Source organism: Puntigrus tetrazona, chromosome 5, assembly GCF_018831695.1.
Source record: "Puntigrus tetrazona isolate hp1 chromosome 5, ASM1883169v1, whole genome shotgun sequence".
NCBI lineage: Eukaryota > Metazoa > Chordata > Actinopteri > Cypriniformes > Cyprinidae > Puntigrus > Puntigrus tetrazona.
The window spans coordinates 14,833,569-14,851,037 of record NC_056703.1 but is presented as its reverse complement, the minus strand read 5'-3'; the positions used below and the strand labels follow the sequence as shown (position 1 = coordinate 14,851,037).

At 38.6% G+C, this 17,469-nt stretch overlaps 1 protein-coding gene across 6 annotated transcripts in view; it reads left to right on the top strand.

Annotated features, from left to right (window-relative positions):
* The window catches only part of wdfy3 (WD repeat and FYVE domain containing 3), a 62,921-nt gene that overhangs the window by 24,440 nt on the left and 21,012 nt on the right, over positions 1-17,469 (top strand). For 4 of the 6 annotated variants that reach the window (XM_043240085.1, XM_043240082.1, XM_043240083.1 and 1 more), the window contains exons 12-28: positions 430-887; positions 1,390-1,473; positions 2,649-2,820; positions 4,059-4,273; positions 6,269-6,381; positions 7,643-7,877; positions 9,635-9,735; positions 11,999-12,217; positions 12,580-12,761; positions 13,049-13,280; positions 13,455-13,615; positions 14,420-14,531; positions 14,635-14,825; positions 15,327-15,479; positions 15,740-15,813; positions 16,836-16,997; positions 17,163-17,257. In XM_043240085.1, the coding sequence (XP_043096020.1) occupies positions 430-887; positions 1,390-1,473; positions 2,649-2,820; positions 4,059-4,273; positions 6,269-6,381; positions 7,643-7,877; positions 9,635-9,735; positions 11,999-12,217; positions 12,580-12,761; positions 13,049-13,280; positions 13,455-13,615; positions 14,420-14,531; positions 14,635-14,825; positions 15,327-15,479; positions 15,740-15,813; positions 16,836-16,997; positions 17,163-17,257 (2,959 nt within the window). The remainder of the gene's footprint in view (positions 1-429; positions 888-1,389; positions 1,474-2,648; positions 2,821-4,058; positions 4,274-6,268; positions 6,382-7,642; positions 7,878-9,634; positions 9,736-11,998; positions 12,218-12,579; positions 12,762-13,048; positions 13,281-13,454; positions 13,616-14,419; positions 14,532-14,634; positions 14,826-15,326; positions 15,480-15,739; positions 15,814-16,835; positions 16,998-17,162; positions 17,258-17,469) is intronic. The other 2 variants (XM_043240086.1, XM_043240087.1) reach the window with 1 other exon arrangement.

The following is a 17,469-nucleotide window of genomic DNA, read 5'->3' as shown; positions in this document are numbered from 1 at the left end:
CCAGTAGCTAGATGTTGGGAGTTGGACAGCTCACTCCACTAAGATACCTTAAAGGACCTATTGGAGAGGTAAGTCTGGAGTGTGGTTCCTGAAATGCCTGATCATTATGAGTGGACAACATTAATGTCTTCTAGTATTAATGTTTGTAGCAGATGCAAGAAAATTTGGTAATCCACATTATTTTTGTGGATATTCCATATGATAGCAGCCAAATTGAAATTGAATTGAAAAAATTATTTGGTGGTCACACATCCTTACTCCAGTCTTAAGTATTTCATGATTCTTTCGAAAACAAAAAAAAAAAAGGAAAAAATCTTATTGAACCCATACTTTTGAATTAATGAATAAAAGCATCTTTGTTAAATAATTAATACCATCCTTATGATTTAATTCTGAATTCAGCTACCATTCTTTGTTGTTTCTCATTAGGCTTTGTTAGCAGTGCTGCGTGAGAGCCACCGTACACGCACCGTCTTCCGCAAGGTGGGCGGCTTTGTGTATGTGACCTCACTGTTGGTTGCCATGGAGCGTTCTCTCTGTTCTCCTCCTGTCAGCGGCTGGGAGAAGGTCAACCAGAACAAAGTCTTTGAACTACTACACACCGTATTCTGCACTCTAACAGCAGCCATGCGTTATGAACCTGCCAACTCGCACTTCTTTCGCACTGAGATCCAGTACGAGAAGCTGGCCGATGCCGTGCGACTTTTGGGATGTTTTTCTGACGCTAAGAAAGTTGGTCCAGCAACTGTCTTTCCCTCAAATGCCCAACCATTCCAGCGGTTACTGGAGGATGAAATCATACCAGCTGAAAACGTGTGTCCCACACTCAAGCACTGCAGCAAGTTGTTCATCTACCTGTACAAGATGGCCACCGATTCTTTTGACAGGTGTGGATAAATGGAAATGGTCTTTTCTTAATGAAAGAAAATGAAATCCCTTTTTTCCATATAGGGGACTTTACTAAGAATGTGCATTTTGAGTAACTTTTACAGTCAAGTACTCCTTGCAAATTAAAAAAACCCTGTAGTTTAGATGTTTTGTTCTCATTAGTCATGACCTTCAGAAGATGCAAATGCCTTCACATGCTATCTGAGTGTAGCTGTGCTTTGGGCATATGTTTGTGTTAGATTTGCATGATCTATAGATCTTCTGAGTTCTGTGTGCTGTGCCCTGAGCTGTATATTCAACGAGAACTAACTGCCTCCTTCTCTTGCTCTTTCTCATTTCTTTGTCTCTCGTAACCTCTGGCATTGCCTGGCTGCACACGCGGGGTGTGTGTGGTGTGGACCTGCTGTTTGTGTTTGTGTCGCTGTCTAAATGTCTGGTCTGTCTTCATGTCGATTGTTTGGTCGTGACTCTGCGTGTCCATGTGTGGTTGAATCATTGTAGTCGGGCTGAGCAGGTGCCCCCCTGCTTGACTCATGAGACCTCGCTGCCCTCTCCTTGGGGCACACCAGCAATCGCCAGGAAGAGGTACTGCTTTCTGCCACCTCTTCCTTTTTTCCTTTTCTGTTCTGTGCTTGTCGATTGATCAGACCCTTTTTTTCTTTAGTCTGTTTCAGTTCCTCTTCCTACCTTGGTTCACTTTTCTCTCACACTTTTATTTACTTTAGGGATGTGCGATTGGTACTATATTTTGGTTATCTCCCGTTATTAGAAACATCGGGGTTTTTTTGTTTCGTTTTCACTTTCCCAAAAGATGTGCATTATTCTAAATAAGGCTGCATTATTTTGATCAGTAATACAGTAAACACAGATATAATGTGAACCATATTTAAATTGGTAAAATTATTTATTTTTGTGTATTTAAATTTTTTTTAAACATTTAATTTATTCCTATGAGGGCAAAGCTGCCATTACTCCAGTTTTCAGTGTCATGTGTCACGTGATCCTTATATATATAGAATTATAATTATTAAATTATTGTAATGCTGTATATAATAAGATATTTTTTCCTGTCAAGACCCACAAAGCTACAGGACATTTAGTTAATGTAGTTTATATATTAACATTAGCCCCACCCACACAAAAATTTAATTGGTTCAGAATAGCGGTATATTAATTAATATTACTTCTTATTGGCTGTGGCCATCTACATTTATGTTTTCAGTGTGAATAGACAAATTGCTGGTGGTAGAAAACTTTCTGTTTAAGATAGTGTTATTCATCTCCTCCCTCTGATCAGAACGATTACCATCTGCAACTTTTGCAACCTTTCACTTTTCTTTACCTTGATCATCTTCTTTGACTTTATTTTCATCTTTTTCTGCACCATTTCATCTGCCATGTTGAGCTACTTTGCTTACCTGTAAAGCTTTGCAGTTGCAAAAATTTCCTCTTCTCTGGTTGTGCTGACAGCTTTTTTTTCAGTCCTTTTGCTTTTCAAGCTCTCTGTGGGGGGTTTTGATTCATAATTAACCTTATATCAAAGCTGATATTTTTTAAAAGTGTCAATTCGGTGCTGTGTTTAAGAGTAAGGACCAACAAATCCTCCTTTAAAAATCTCTCTTAAGCTTTTGCAGCCTATTAGCTTTTATCAGGATAAAACTGCCGAGCCAAAATGTATAAGTGAATTACACTTCCCAGACACTGACACTAAGTGATGAGACTAAGAGAGAGCCATTAAGCAATCTTTTCTTTCCCAACAGACATGGCTATCAGAGCTCATCCAACTCTGCTCCTGGTAAAGTCCTAACGGACCTAAAGCTGCATTTGGGAAATCCGCCCCAGCACTCTTCAGACCCTGTAGTCATCCACCCTGGAGCAGTGCTGGCAATGCTGGACCTCCTACCCTCCGTTTCTTCTGACACACAGCCTGAGGTATGAGCTGCTTGTAGACACTGGCTCTGTTTCAAAATTTAGTGAGCTGACACCATGTTTGGTGTCTACAGACATCAGCCCTCATGGTCATACTGATATCACTGCGGCGACTGTGGCCATGGTACGGCAGGAAACTTCCTTGATTATTATGCCAGAATGGCAGTATAGTTTCTAATGACATCGGCCTAGAAAATTGCAGCTTTTCATTTTCCAGAAGTAGAATCAGGTTTGTAATAGGCAAAATGTTAAAACTTTTGATGCTACTGGTCTAATTAGATTGAATTATTTATGCTAAAAGTGCTATTGCCACTTCCGGAGATCGGCTGAATGGATTCAACAACAGTAAAACTCCACTATTTAACTATGGGGGAGTTGAAGAATTTCCTTTAAATGCATGTTCCTATTTAAGCACTACCAATAGTATTCTTGCTTTGTTGTTTGCCGTGATTACCACAGATATGATTGCCATGATTTCCTGAGATACAAAGAACAACTACTGACATGGAATACAGTATATTAGCTCACAGACTTCCATTATAAGTACATTTGTCTGTATGTGTGTGTGTGTGTTTTTGTGCTTTTTGTTTTTGCACACTTCAGCACAAGATAAAATTACATTCTGTGGTAAATGACAGCATAGACAGTAAGAACCAAGAAAATTAGTTTTAGGGTTATACCTTTGGAAAAACAGGGGATAGTTCACCAAAAAAAAAAAGTAAATTATAACTAATTACTCGCTGTTATGTCGTTTCAAACCTTTTAAATTCATATTTGTAACACAAATTAAGATATTTTTGATGAAATCTGTGGGCTTTCTGACCGGTTTCTGAAAGGTAGTAAGCACAAGCACGTGTCAAAGACTGACATAGAAGAGAAGAAATAGTTTAATAAAGTCTTTATTTTTGTTTCTTTGCTCACAAAGTTTTCTTATAGCTTCATAAATGTAAGATTGAACCACTAATGGTACCTGGACTTTTCTTGAACATGTCAGTTGTGTTGCTCTTTATGCAGGTTTAGAAAGCTCTTGGCATTTCATCAAAAATATCTTTATTTGTGGTCTAAAGATTAACGAAGGTCCAATGGGTTTGGAACAGCATGAACTTTCATTTTTGTGTGAACAATCCCTTTAAGTATTTGTTCTCAGAATGACAAGTAATAACAGCATGTCATGTTTGACTTGTGCAATGTGAACAATGGTTGACGTCTGCAGCTCACTTTAGCCCTGTTCTGTTCCTCAGCATGCTCTGGACCTGCAGCTGGCGGTCGCTAACATCCTGCAGCTTCTAGTGCATTCAGAGAGGAACCAGCAGATCCTGTGTGAGGCAGGTCTGCACTCACGTTTGCTTCAGCGCTGTAGCTGTGCTTTGGGAGACGAAGATCACCCACTCCACCCACCTCTGCAGAGGATGTTTGAACGATTGGCCTCCCAGGCCTTAGAGCCGATGGTGCTCAGGTGAGCCCAGTTGTTTGAATGGTTGATCTATATATATTGCCAAGGCTGATATATAGGCTAATATTTAGCATCTTTAGAACTCGATAGGTTGCTTTTTTTGGCAAATGTGTTTGAGGCAGGACTTTTATTTTGACGGCGCTGAGATTGGCAGCACCTGAGCACACAGTGTTCGCCCATCATCATTAACTGTTAATACGGATAGGAGTCTGTCTAATAATCAGATAGAACTGTTAAACAAATGATAATAGAAAGGGAAACATTATAATACTTTCTCGTCTGCTGTTTGCATTCAGCAAATGCGCAATTAGAGAATTTAAAAAAATCTTTTAATGACTAATGAACATTTAATTTCACAAACCTTGCAGACTTGGTCGGATCCAGCTGTCAGATCTTGTGAAGTGTGCATTTGTATCCTGCATGATTGCATGATTTTCGGTGAAAACTATTTAAACATTTCATTTGTTAATTCAAATTATGCATGTGTCCACTGTCAGATTCATGTCATTTTCATTGTGTGCATTATGTACTTTATTTGAAAAAGGAAAGATTCCCAGTGCACACTCATACAGTGTTATGTTTTTTTTATTTGATATCATTTTATTAAATATTTATTTAGCTCTTAAAAATACTTAATATATCTTCTACAGTATATGTGTACTTTACTAATTAATATTTTAATACTTTTTAAATATTTAAAAAAAAAATCTTAAATATGAATTAAATAAAATTAACCATTATATCAATCTTCAGCCACCTTGCTTTCCAAAAACCGGAAAGATATCTGCATTGGTTGTCAAAAAACCCATATTGGTCAACCACTAATATTATTACACAATATTATGAAGACAGAAAGAGCATCCTTGCTGGTAATGTACAATATACTGTTTACATTACAGTATGCAAATGTGATACAGTATAGTAGGGCCAGGCGATATATTCATTCGTATCTCATCAGTAAAGCAAATCTTTGTCAGCTGTTTTCAAAAGAAGCGGCAGTTAGTACACAGAACCAAAGGTCTTTGACGAGCTACGCAATATGGTGTTCAGTATCGCAAATGAACCGGCTGCGAAACTGAACAGAATATTGCATAGCTTGTCAGTGAACTACGGCTCTGTGCATTAACTGCCGCTTCTTTTGAAAACATCTAGTGGAGATTTACTGACAAGATGCGCTTTATATCACCCTACAGTTCAGATCAGAGGACCAGCCCAAAGCCTCAGTGATATTTACTGAATTGATTAATCTTTAAGAAAAATATCATAATGAAACGCGTTTCTGCTCTCAACCTTTTATTGATCGGTCTCCAACATGCGAGCTCTTTTGAGCTGATTTTATTTTATACACAGACCAGGTGAGTCGGTTAAAATCTGTTTTGCTCCTGGGGCTCCTGCACGTTTCAGTCTTTACTGATTTGATCTTATCACAGCTGCATGTTTGCATAAAAAGAAAATAATCAATTTTGACAGCATCTCAATATTATTCAAAGCTCTCTACATGGGTTGTCTTTAAGTCAAACGGATTAACAATTTCAATTTTCCACATGGCTGGTCTAACGTGATGGAGGATGCTCCACTACAAAATAATAATAAAAAACAGCTATTCACTTTAGCTCATTTGAGAAATCAAAATGTTGTGTGGTTTAAATGTCATGCGACTGCTTTCTGTAAATATCTTTTAACAAATAGAAGTAATCATCATCGTGGTTATTTAAGTGATTAATATGTTATTATTTTCTTATTATATATGAGCATAAAATAATAATAGCTATATATATGTGTGTGTTGTTTAATGTATTATTATTATTGCAGTCAATACAATTATTATACAGTAATTCTATATTTTATTCATTGCAGTTACTTGATGTTTATATTTATCAGTTGACGTTGTTGTCCTCTGGATTTCTTAATGTATAGTGATTATGCTCGAAGCTCAAGCAATTGCTCATTGTGTGGAATATTATTGCCTCTATTAAATAATTGTTATGCATTTTTCAGGGAATTTTTACGACTTGGGAATCCTCTGAATTGCGGTGCCTGGGACAAAAAGCTCCTGAAGCAGTATCGGGTCCACAAGCCTAGCTCCCTCAGCTATGAAGCTGAAATGCGCAGTAAGGAAAAAAAATGAATGCATAAAGACTGCTAGAGCTGTCACTGTGCTTTTGTGCCGTCCCGTAAACAGTTTGTGTCAGTGTTATGTGGTCTTGTCTCTGTGGTTTCTCTGTGGGCTCAGTGAAAGGAGGGACATTACTTCAGGCTTCACTGACTGTGGTCTTTGGTGAAATGCCATCAATCACCATCAGAATCAAACAAAACATTCTCCTTTCGCTCTCCACTGCTCTGCCAGCAGAGAGACGTTCAACTGAATAGGGTTTTGCTGGAGATGAGTTCCTAGCTTCCCTAATTACCAGTGAAATTACTTTTCTCCGAGCTTTCACCGTGTCCAGCAAGTCTTTTTTGAACCTGCTAATTTAAAGGTTTCCTGCTTGCTTAGTAGAAAGCCTCAGTGGAATTATACAGTGCTAGCAGACTTTCATTTGTTATTTCCGCAACAGATTACCTCACAATTAGGATATTTAAGAGAACTGTAATTTAAAAAGAATGAAAGGATTTTTCCGGAAAGGAAATTTCTCTTGCTTTTATAATGTCAGATTTATAGCATTCAACACCCTATTGCTATTTATTGCTTTAGCATTTTTTTTCTGACATCACAATGATAATTACACTGCTTTACTCTTTACACAGCAGCATTTAATATATGATTTCCTGAAATTACGTACGTGTCCTTTTTTATTCTACGTATATACAATTTTTTTTTTTTTTTTTTTTTTTTTTTAACCATTGGCCAATGTATTGAGGAGGTGCTTAACATTTAGAACATTTAGATGTTGATTGTCAATATTATTCTTAATTACTGAAAATTGTAAGTCGTTTTATTTGTTCTGTTATGAGTTTTGCACCCCGTTACCAAAAAATTAGGACATAGAGTAATAAACAAATAAATGTAAATATATACGTGACCCTGGAGCACAAAACCATTCATATTCATATTTCAATTAAGATTTATACATAATTTATTCAATAAATAAGCTTTCCATTAATGTATGGTTTCTTAGGAATGCCTATTACTCATCAAAAATTATATTTTGAAAATATAAAGGTGAAAATATAAATTAAATACATTTTTGTCCAAATGAAATGGACAAAATTCATAAAATGTATGCATTAAAGATGGTGTTAAAGTGAAATAAAAAAATTCAGTTCTCGCAGTAATAACTGTTAACTATGTTTTGAGTTAATAGTGTGATACTAGGGCAACAGTAGAGTTTACGGGATAAGCCTGACTGTACATTTGACCTTTTCCGCATCCAGACAGCATGACTCTGTCCATGGAGGGTTTTGGGCCGGATAGCGTATTCACGATTAACGAGGACAACAGCCAGTACCGGATCAGCCGAAGTCTGGTGCGATCGGCTGAGGGCAGCACTGTGCCCCTCACCAGAGTCAAGTGCCTGGTCTCCATGACGACGCCCCATGACATCCGTCTCCATGGATCGTCCGTCACGCCCGCCTTCGTCGAGTTTGACACGTCATTAGAGGGATTCGGGTAAGGCTGCCAGCGCTGATCTAACCTGTATTTAATGAAGATCGAGATTTGTTTGCCCAGTCACTGTTTGTAAGCAGATATCCGTTCGGGCATCAGAGATTCATTGGCTTCAGTTCAGAATGTGTTTACCAGATATATGCGTCAGTCAAAAATTTATTTGGTGTTGTGCTTTTAAAAGCTTGACCTAGTTTAAAGCTCACTGAAAAACAGACTTGAAATGCGCTTACGTCTCCGAACGTATCGCAGTTCAAAGCGCAACAAAGAATCCACACAGATCCTCCATCTGTTTCTGTTTAACATAATCCCATCAGGGTACGTGCTAAACTGAATATAACAGATATTTAATATTTCATCTTTTTCATTAATTATGAAAGCACAGTGATCATCATTTGTCTTCTCTCCAAATTTATCTGTGTGAAATGGGTCAACGGTTCAGTTTTTGCACCTAGCGCATATAACACAGACCCAAATGCTTCAAGTGATATTGGTTGTGCACAGATTGAATTTTGTTAGGCTCACAGAGGCCTTTCTCTTGCTTGAACAATTATGCAGCAGTTCTACAGACTTAAATGCCACAAATTCCCTTTAAACCTGCACCAACTGCACAGACAATCCAAATGATGTATCTTTTATATGTCTTAGCCAGAATCCTCCCGTGTCTTTAAATACTTCCTCCTACATCTGAATAGAACATGCAGCTTAGAATAATTGAAGATGTAAAAATCGCTTGTACTGGCCCACATTTCATCTTGCGAACGCTGACAAAACGCGCACACACACAGTGTGCTCCCCATCTGCCTTCATGAAAAATTCATGTAAACACGTTCTGTATTGGGGCGTGCAGACCAGCCTAATGGTGCTGCCACAGCTGGGCTTAAAGCTTTTTGGGTTATGAGAGAGCAAACAGGGAGGAGGTGGACAGTAACCCCCCACACATATACATAGACTTCTATTGTTTTATTTTAGATTTTTTTTTAATAATGAAAGTAATGTACAACAGTATATAATCTGCTTTACTAATACACGCACACACACACATATATATAGAGAGAGAGAGAGAGAGAGAGAGAGATAGAGATATAGATATATATAGAGATATAGATATAGGCTGAATGATTGATTGATTTTTTTTTTCTTTCAAAAAAGGACTGTTTTGTCAGATATAGCTCACTTTTGTGAGCAGATTTGTCCCCAAATTGAACCCATCTTCACACATATCTTTGTCTGGTTGGAGGTGTTAATGTTTCACTCGCTGTTTCGGGTGGATGCTTGTATTAGTGTGATCTGGGATTTTTTTTTTTTTAATTGCCAAATATTGAAATAACACACAAGGCTTCCTTTTTCAGGGTTAATTTGCTTCCATAGACACTTATTTAGCTGTTTTGAGTGACACTGGGTTGGTTTTCTGTTTATTTGTTGAATAGCAGAATGTTTAATGAAGTATAGATTGACAGGAATCTTGCACTAAGTTGTACGCATTCTTGTTATTTGCTTCGCTAACATTTAATAATATCCGGTGTTTAAATATTGTACGGTTTTGTACACGATGTAATTCAGTTCTGTTACGGTGAGCACACTCTGTCAGTCTTACATAAGGCATGACACCCGCAAATAAACAACTCTTAAGCTGCCAATGTGAAATATCCCACATATTATGACTGTTTGTTACTGAGAGACGAGAATAAAATGTGTGAAATGTCTGGCATGCTGGGATTTCTGATAAGTTAAAAAAAAAATGTTCCGTCTTGTCTTTCCAGCTGTTTGTTTTTGCCCAGTTTGGCCCCTCACAACGTGCCATCCAGTAATGCTAACACATCTGGAGTCAGTGACGGGGCGGTGGTCAGCGGCATGGGAAATGGTATGCACTCACAAACACACTCTTCCCCTCCCCCATGATTTGCATTGTATGCATCTTGTATTGCATCTTTGTATGTCTTTAACATAAAAAGCACATTTAATTAATAAATGTATAGCAAGCAAGTCATTACCACACAATAAACCCGGTCTTGTTGGTTGGGATCTCAGAAGATATAAAATGTTGCCATGGACAGCGGTGAAATGTACCTTTCAGTACAGTTATGTGATTGACCGAGCAGAGTCAACTGTTAGTGTTTATATTGTTTTAACAGATTATTGTCATTGTATTTTTGAGTGAGTTTGAGGTTAGAAGCATGGGATGGCAAAGGCGGGCAAAGCAGCTTGACAGAATTTGAGAAGCATCATGGCTCATGACAGGCATGAGGTAGAGGGAACAGGAGCACCACACTGTGACTGAATTCTTGCAAATACGAAAAGAGAAAAGAGAAAGCACACAGAAACTTGACAGAGCTTGACAGAAATTGTTTGTGTGCCTTTGCTCCTGCTGGTGCTCCACCAGCTCACGGCAGCCCTGAGTGGGCGTACAAGTGCCTATGTAGTATTAATGAGGTGATTCAGGGCTTGATGCCTCTCCATCTTTCTACCTTCCTGTCTTTCTTCATTTCTTTCTCTCTCTCTCTCGCTCTCGCTCTCGCTCTTGCTCTCTCTCTCTCTCTCTCTCTCTCTCTCTCTCTCTCTCTCTCGCTCTCTCTCTCTCTCGCTCTCTCTCTCTCTCTCTCTCTCTCTCTCTCTCTCTCTCTCTCTCTCTCTCTCTCTTCTCTCCCCATCTCTCTCACTTCCCCCTCTCTCTCTTCTCTCACTCTCTCTCTCTCTCTCACTCTCTCTCTCTCTCTCTCTCTCTCTCTCTCTCTCTCTCTCTCTCTCTCTCTCTCTCTCTCTCTCTCTCTCTCTCTCTCTCTCTCTCTCTCTCTCTCTCTCTCTCTCTCTGTCTCTCTCTCTCTCTCTCTCTCTCTCTCTCTCTCTCTCTCTCTCTCTCTCTCTCTCTCTCTCTCTCTCTCTCTCTCTCTCTCTCTCTCTCTCTCTCTCTCTCTCTCCTCTGTCTGTCTCTCTCTCTCTCTCTCTCTCTCTCTCTCTCTCTCTGTCTCTCTCTCTCTCTCTCTCTCTGTCTCTCTCTCTCTCTCTCTCTCTCTCTCTCTCTCAAATGGATGATTTCAGTATTTATAGATAGACTCCTGCATCATATTCTCTGACCTATTTTTGTCGATGGCATCATCATTTCTTGCTCAGAGAGTTTCATTCAGATCCCCTGCAGTCTAGTTCATTGTTCCTGTGTCTCTCTTCCAGGGGTTTCCTGGGTTTAGGGTACAAGCCAAAGTGGATTTGTTGTATCTAAGTAGCTTAGACTACATATTCAAGAATGTGTGCTTGATGTAATAGATCCTTATGCAAAGTCCAAGGAGATTTAGTCAGTCATAATGTTGGTCCCCAAACCACAATAAAAAAGTTTAATACATTTTTAAATTAACTTGAAAAATTTTCTTTTTGTAATTATACATTTAAACTATTGAAGACTTAAATTTTAAATTTACAGTTAAATACTGTCATTTTATTAACTGAAATAATGTTATTATATCAACCTATTGAAGTACTGAAGTTTTTGTACCTTTTGAAATATACTGGTAACCCCAAAAGCAGGTGGTGATGATTCAGAGCCCATCACAAACAGCTTAAATGATAACATATAGAAGGTGCACAGTGTCATTCACACAAACATTAAACACCATCATGGTGAGACTAAAATTAATTGAACAGCATTAGTTGTAGCAACCCTAATAAACATTACAAAATAAAAAAAACAAGAAACAGTTATTTTAAAGTAATAATATCCAATCTGAAATGCAAAGGAGGAGTTCTGGGAACATCAGTTTACGATTTTCCCCTGTAAATTTTCTTTTCTTTTCACTTCCAAAAATCTAATAGTCTAAAATGGCTATTTCAGTTTTTAACCATATATATCAGGAACTTCCTGTTATTCATTTGACGGTTTTTTACTCTAGCTTTAAAATCACTGTTATTTTTGACAGTGCAAACTTAATTTTTAATTTACTAAGTCAGTGCTTGTTCATCAGAGCTGTTAGAGCAAAATCAGTCGTATCTGTCCGATAAAAAGCTATTCTGAGTATAATATTAATATTCATGTAGCACTGGACAGCTATGGCTGGTATGTGTCAGTATATATCCAAATGATGCAAGAAGAAAAAAATAACTCCTAATATTAAATATCCTTATTTTCTTCTCTTCAGGCGAGCGTTTCTTTCCGCCCCCATCTGGCCTGAGCTACTCCACATGGTTTTGCGTTGAGCGTTTTAGCACTCCACCCCAAAACCACCCTGTTCGTCTCCTCACGGTGGTGAGAAGGGCCACCTCGTCCGAGCAGCACTATGTCTGCCTCACCATCGTGCTCTCCGCTAAAGACCGATCTCTCATTGTGTCCACTAAGGAAGAGCTGCTTCAGACCTATGGCAAGTGTTTCCTACAACTTCCTGTTCTACGTCTTTGTTTTCTGTTGATGTCAGCAGAGTTCTAATGATACTGAATGTTTGTGAATAAGACGAGTGTTTTAATCTTCGTTAAGCTTGGATTAAAAACGTATCTATTACAGAGATTCAGAATGCTGATGTTTATGAACACACACACATTTTTAAATATTTAAATAATAATTTAGCTTATGATGTCGCCACACTTATGTTTCATGGGCAAATCGGCAGTAGACAATCAAACCGTTTTAATGTCGGATTTTAAGGCTTTTTCTTCTTAAATGCAGAGGAAAAGTTCCTTTGTCTGTGGTTAGTGACGTGACATCATTTCCCCTCTCCCTTCGCAGTGGATGACTTCAGTGAGGAGTCCTCCTTCTATGAGATCCTGCCCTGCTGTGCACGCTTCCGCTGCGCTGACCTCATCACCGAGGGACAGTGGCACCACCTGGTGTTAGTTATGAGCAAGGGAATGCTGAAGAACAGCATGGCGACTCTCTACATCGATGGCCAGATGGTCAGCACGGTCAAGGTGTGGCCTAGCTCCTGATGTAGACACCTTTATTATATTTTGAATGAAATAGTGGGAAACTGTGCCATTCTTATTTTTTCTTTGGACATTTCATTGTTTTCTGCCCTCTTTTTAAAGATTTTAATTCCTATTTCACAATTTAGCATAACGTTCGCCATCAGATCTGAAATGAAATGCGTTTTTGACGTTTCTTGCTTCAGTGGCAGCTCAACCAAAAGTTCCTACTGTTAAAAAAAAAAAGTATATTTAAAATAAACACTCAACTTTTTTGTTTCTCATCTTTGTAGCTGCACTATGTTCACAATGCTCCCGGTGGCTCTGCCTCCGCAAACCCACCTGTGGTTAGCACGGTGTACAGCTACGTCGGTACGCCACCGGCCCAGCGCCAGCTCTCCACACTGGTCTGGCGACTGGGACCCACTCACTTTCTGGAGGAGGTGCTGCCTGCTGCCAGTGTGGCTGCCATCTATGAGCTGGGACCCAATTATGTAGGCAGTTTCCAAGCTGTTTACCTGCCATGTGAGTACCTGATGTGTCACACTGAGGTGAAGAATAAGGCTAAAATGGATGTTTATTTAAAAAGCTGTTTATTGTAAACAAAGGGCTGTTGTACTGATTAAATGTTATATCTTGCGTGTTTCACATCTGTTCGCATGTTGTGGCTTTTAACTGGGTTTCCTTTCATATCTCCAGGTAAAGACTCAAAGACTGAGGCTGTGCCACCCTGTCCTGTTGGATTGGTTCCTGAAGAGAAGGTCTCCTTCAGTCTCTTTGCTCATTCTGTATCTACTCTCACTGTGGCCAAGATACGAAAGGTCTATAACAAACTGGACAGCAAAGCCATCGCCAAACAGGTAAGTTGTCTTACTCTCACCCTAATTGAATATTTCTATATTATTTTGTTGTAATTAATTGTAACAAATTAAATGTTCAAAAATGTTTAAAAAAGATATATATTTAGCATTAAAGGTTGTCATATTTGTCATATTTACTTAATTATTATTTAGTTCTGTGATAGCAAAGCTGATTTTTTAGCAGACATTGCTTCAGTCTTTAGTGTCACATGAAATAATTTTAATATGCCGAATTGGTCCTCAGAAACATTTTGTATTATTAATGTTGAACACAGTCGAGTTATTTAATGTTCGAAGAAACTGGCAGCATTTATTTGAAGTCATTTATTTTGTAACATTACAAATGTATTTGCGTTCATTTTTGATTAATTGAATGTGTTCTTAAAATTTTAATTTTTAATCAAAATATGCAGAATTCTTTTGTGAATTATTATGAAATGTTCTGTATAAATGAGGATATTTAACTAATGTAAATATTAGCAGAGTTTTGTGTGGAAATCTGGAGACCTTTATAAGTATTATCTTCACTAATTTTAGTGCATCATCTGCAGAATTTTAATATTAATTCTGACGTTTTTTAATTGCTGAAAGAAGTAATGCATAAGTAGCCACATTATTTTATGTATAAATATGCAAGGGGTGCAGAATGTCTAGAACTTTTGAAGGATTAGTCTCCAAATCTTGTAGAAGTTTGCAGTACAGATTTCCTGTCCTACCCATGAGTAATTATTTTAAATATCATTTTACAAAATATGCTCAGAATGATGTTTTTTTTTTTGTTTTTTTTTTTTAATCCCTTTTCAGCTGGGGGTTTCCTCTCATGAAAGTGCTACCCCAGTCAAACTCGTCCACAATGCAGTGGGCCATCTCAACGGATCAGCCAGGACCATTGGAGCTGCAGTCATCGGTTACCTGGGTGAGTGCAGAATTTAAAAAAAAGTGGCACAATAAAGCTTTTACAGTAAACTGGCCCTTTCTCTGTGTTCATGTATTTATAGCTGCAATCTTGTTCCATGCAGGTGTACGTGCCTTTGTAACCAAACCGGTGGCCACCAACCTCCAGTACATCGGAGGAGCAGCTGCCATTCTGGGCCTGGTTGCTATGGCTTCAGACGTGGAGGGTCTCTATGCTGCAGTAAAAGCATTAGTGTGTGTTGTCAAGAGCAACCCGCTAGCTAGCAAAGAGATGGAGCGTATCAAAGGCTACCAGGTGGGCTGCAATAACAATTATCAGTGAACTTTGAACCGAGGATGTCCTCTGTTTTCTCCAGCTGTAGCTGGAGGATATTACAAGCCAATGAGGTGGCAAATTAAATGATAACAGTGAGCCTGGGCTGTTGTGACCGATGACAGCCAATTGATGTGATAAGTGAGGGTTCTTAAGGGTGGGGCATGCTGGGATGTGCTGGTTTGAACATAACAGATGGTGCATTGTTTTATTTCTTTGCTGCTTTAATAGGGTCTGTAGATAGAATGCAATGTTTCACTGAGCTAATGTTGATTGTGGTGTCACTGTGTAAGGAAAATGAATGGCTGAGTGTTGGGTTGCAGCCTGTTTTAAACTAAACCGATCACTAAATTCTGAAATGAGTAGATTAAGGAAAATATAGCAGATCATTCTTTCATGTAGACCTTCTGTTGTTGCTTTTTCCTGTAAGCTTTAGATCATTTGCCTAAATGATCTTCTTTAACTTAATGTGTTCTGTTATAGCTGTTGGCCATGCTGTTGAAGAAGAAACGCCCTCTGTTGAACAGCCATATTCTGCACTTGACCTTCTCCCTCGTTGGAACTGTCGATAGTGGCCACGAGACCTCAATCATCCCCAATTCCACAGCCTTTCAGGACCTGCTATGTGATTTTGAGGTGCAAAGCTCAAGCTTTTTTTCATCCGGCAGATATACTGAGAATGATTGACATCCAGTTAGGATGTATTAATACCTCCGACTGACATCATCAGTAACCTTGCTGAAAATTGAACTGCAGCCACTCTAATAGCTGCCATAAGAGCATGATTTTGTGTAGTGGTCTTCAGTTCTAAAACTTCTTTTATTTCAGAAGATATTAGTATTTGTTTGTTTTTCATGATGTAATGACTTAAAATGTATGATTTGGTGGACTTTCAGGTTTGGCTTCATGCACCCTATGAACTGCATCTCTCTCTCTTCGAGCACTTCATCGAACTTCTGACTGAATCCAGGTAATCCATCCATACTCTTAACACTCTTTATTGAATCTTTGATTCAGGGCAATCGATATAAGCCTTTTTGCAATATGATGGGACATTATTTGGGTTCATTCAGCCCTTTAGAAGTGTTACAGTGCACATTTAAACATGAACATTATGATGGTTAACCAGCAGCACTTACAGAACAACAGATGCATCAAATTATATCTGATCTGCAACGCATGTATATTTGAGGTCTGCTTCCATGTGAAGGACATCATATTGATATGTATTAGTAAAGACTAGTTGGCTAGTGTTTGGTGTGTTCCACTTATTGCCTCACGTTGGCCCGTTTCAGCATGTTTAATTGGCGACAGGGAAAGTGCGAACTCTAATTGGATGCCTAGTTTCGCGATTGAGTCAGTGCCAGAGAATTAAAGAGAAGGTAATGAAAACGAGTAAGTAAATGAAGGCGGAACAAACTGAAGACTTTTCTAATGTTACGTGATCTTACCCAAGTATTCTAATATGTGAATATTATCAGAACAATGTGAGCCACATGAAATGAAGGAAGTTATCAGCATTACTTGTATTCAAAATGGTAGCACTCGTTGCATTCCTCTCGTATATTTTTGGTCCGGTTTCTCAGTTTGAATAATGAAAATGTAATATTGATAGCTGTTGATGTGGACAGCTAACTCATCTAACGCATGCACAGAACACATAGGTGTTTAGTTTGCCGTCGGCTGTAGTCTGTGCGTAGTGCAACATCCACAATTGGACAGAAACATTCTGTTAAAATAAGCACTGCATGTCGTCTGCTCCCTCAAATGTTTGAGCTTCTAAAGTCTGATTGGCTGTCAGTGTTCTTATCACTGATCATCATAATAAAATCACTCTAAATCATCAGAGTTTGCTATTCTCTAGAACAATTATTACATTTACAGTTATCGTCTTTGGTGTGAAAGTGCCTTTAGAGTGAACGGTGTTTCTAAACTCCAGAGGTTCAGAGTCAGACCTGCACTAACAAAATGTGCACTTGTTTCTGTTCTCAGTGAGGCTGCTAAGAATGCCAAACTATTGCGGGAGTTTCAGTTGATCCCCAAATTGCTGCTGACTCTAAGGGATCAATCTCTGTCTCAGCCTACCATTGCTGCCATCGGCAATGTCCTCAGTCTCCTGCTTCAAGGCTTCCCCAACTCGTACGACCTACTCAGGTAAACGGACCGTTGTATGCCTATATAATATGTAAAATATGTCAGATTTTTCTGCAGAACATACTTTATTTTGAAGTGACTAATTACTTTTTTCGCTCTCAAAATAATCATTCAGAATACTGGACTTTTTTCAGTTGTTTATGGCTTTGTTAATTTTTTTTCCAGGTTTGGGCAGTTTATCTCTTCGACATTGCCAACATTTGCAGTCTGCGAGAAGTTTGTCATTATGGAGAACACCAATGAGGAGAAGATCGACAGGGGTGAGTCAGCTTTTTTTAAGCTACCAGGTATCAAAGCATTTTAGCAGCAGATTATTTGCACCACAACAACACTTCAGATCACCCTATTAAACAATCCCAGGCCCATGGGAATCTAAGCAGTTGTCCCCCCTAATTTGGTGTTTTCAGCTGTCTGTAAGAGTGCAGAGTTAGCTGCATGTAAGCACTTTCTGCAGATTCCAACTGAAAATTAT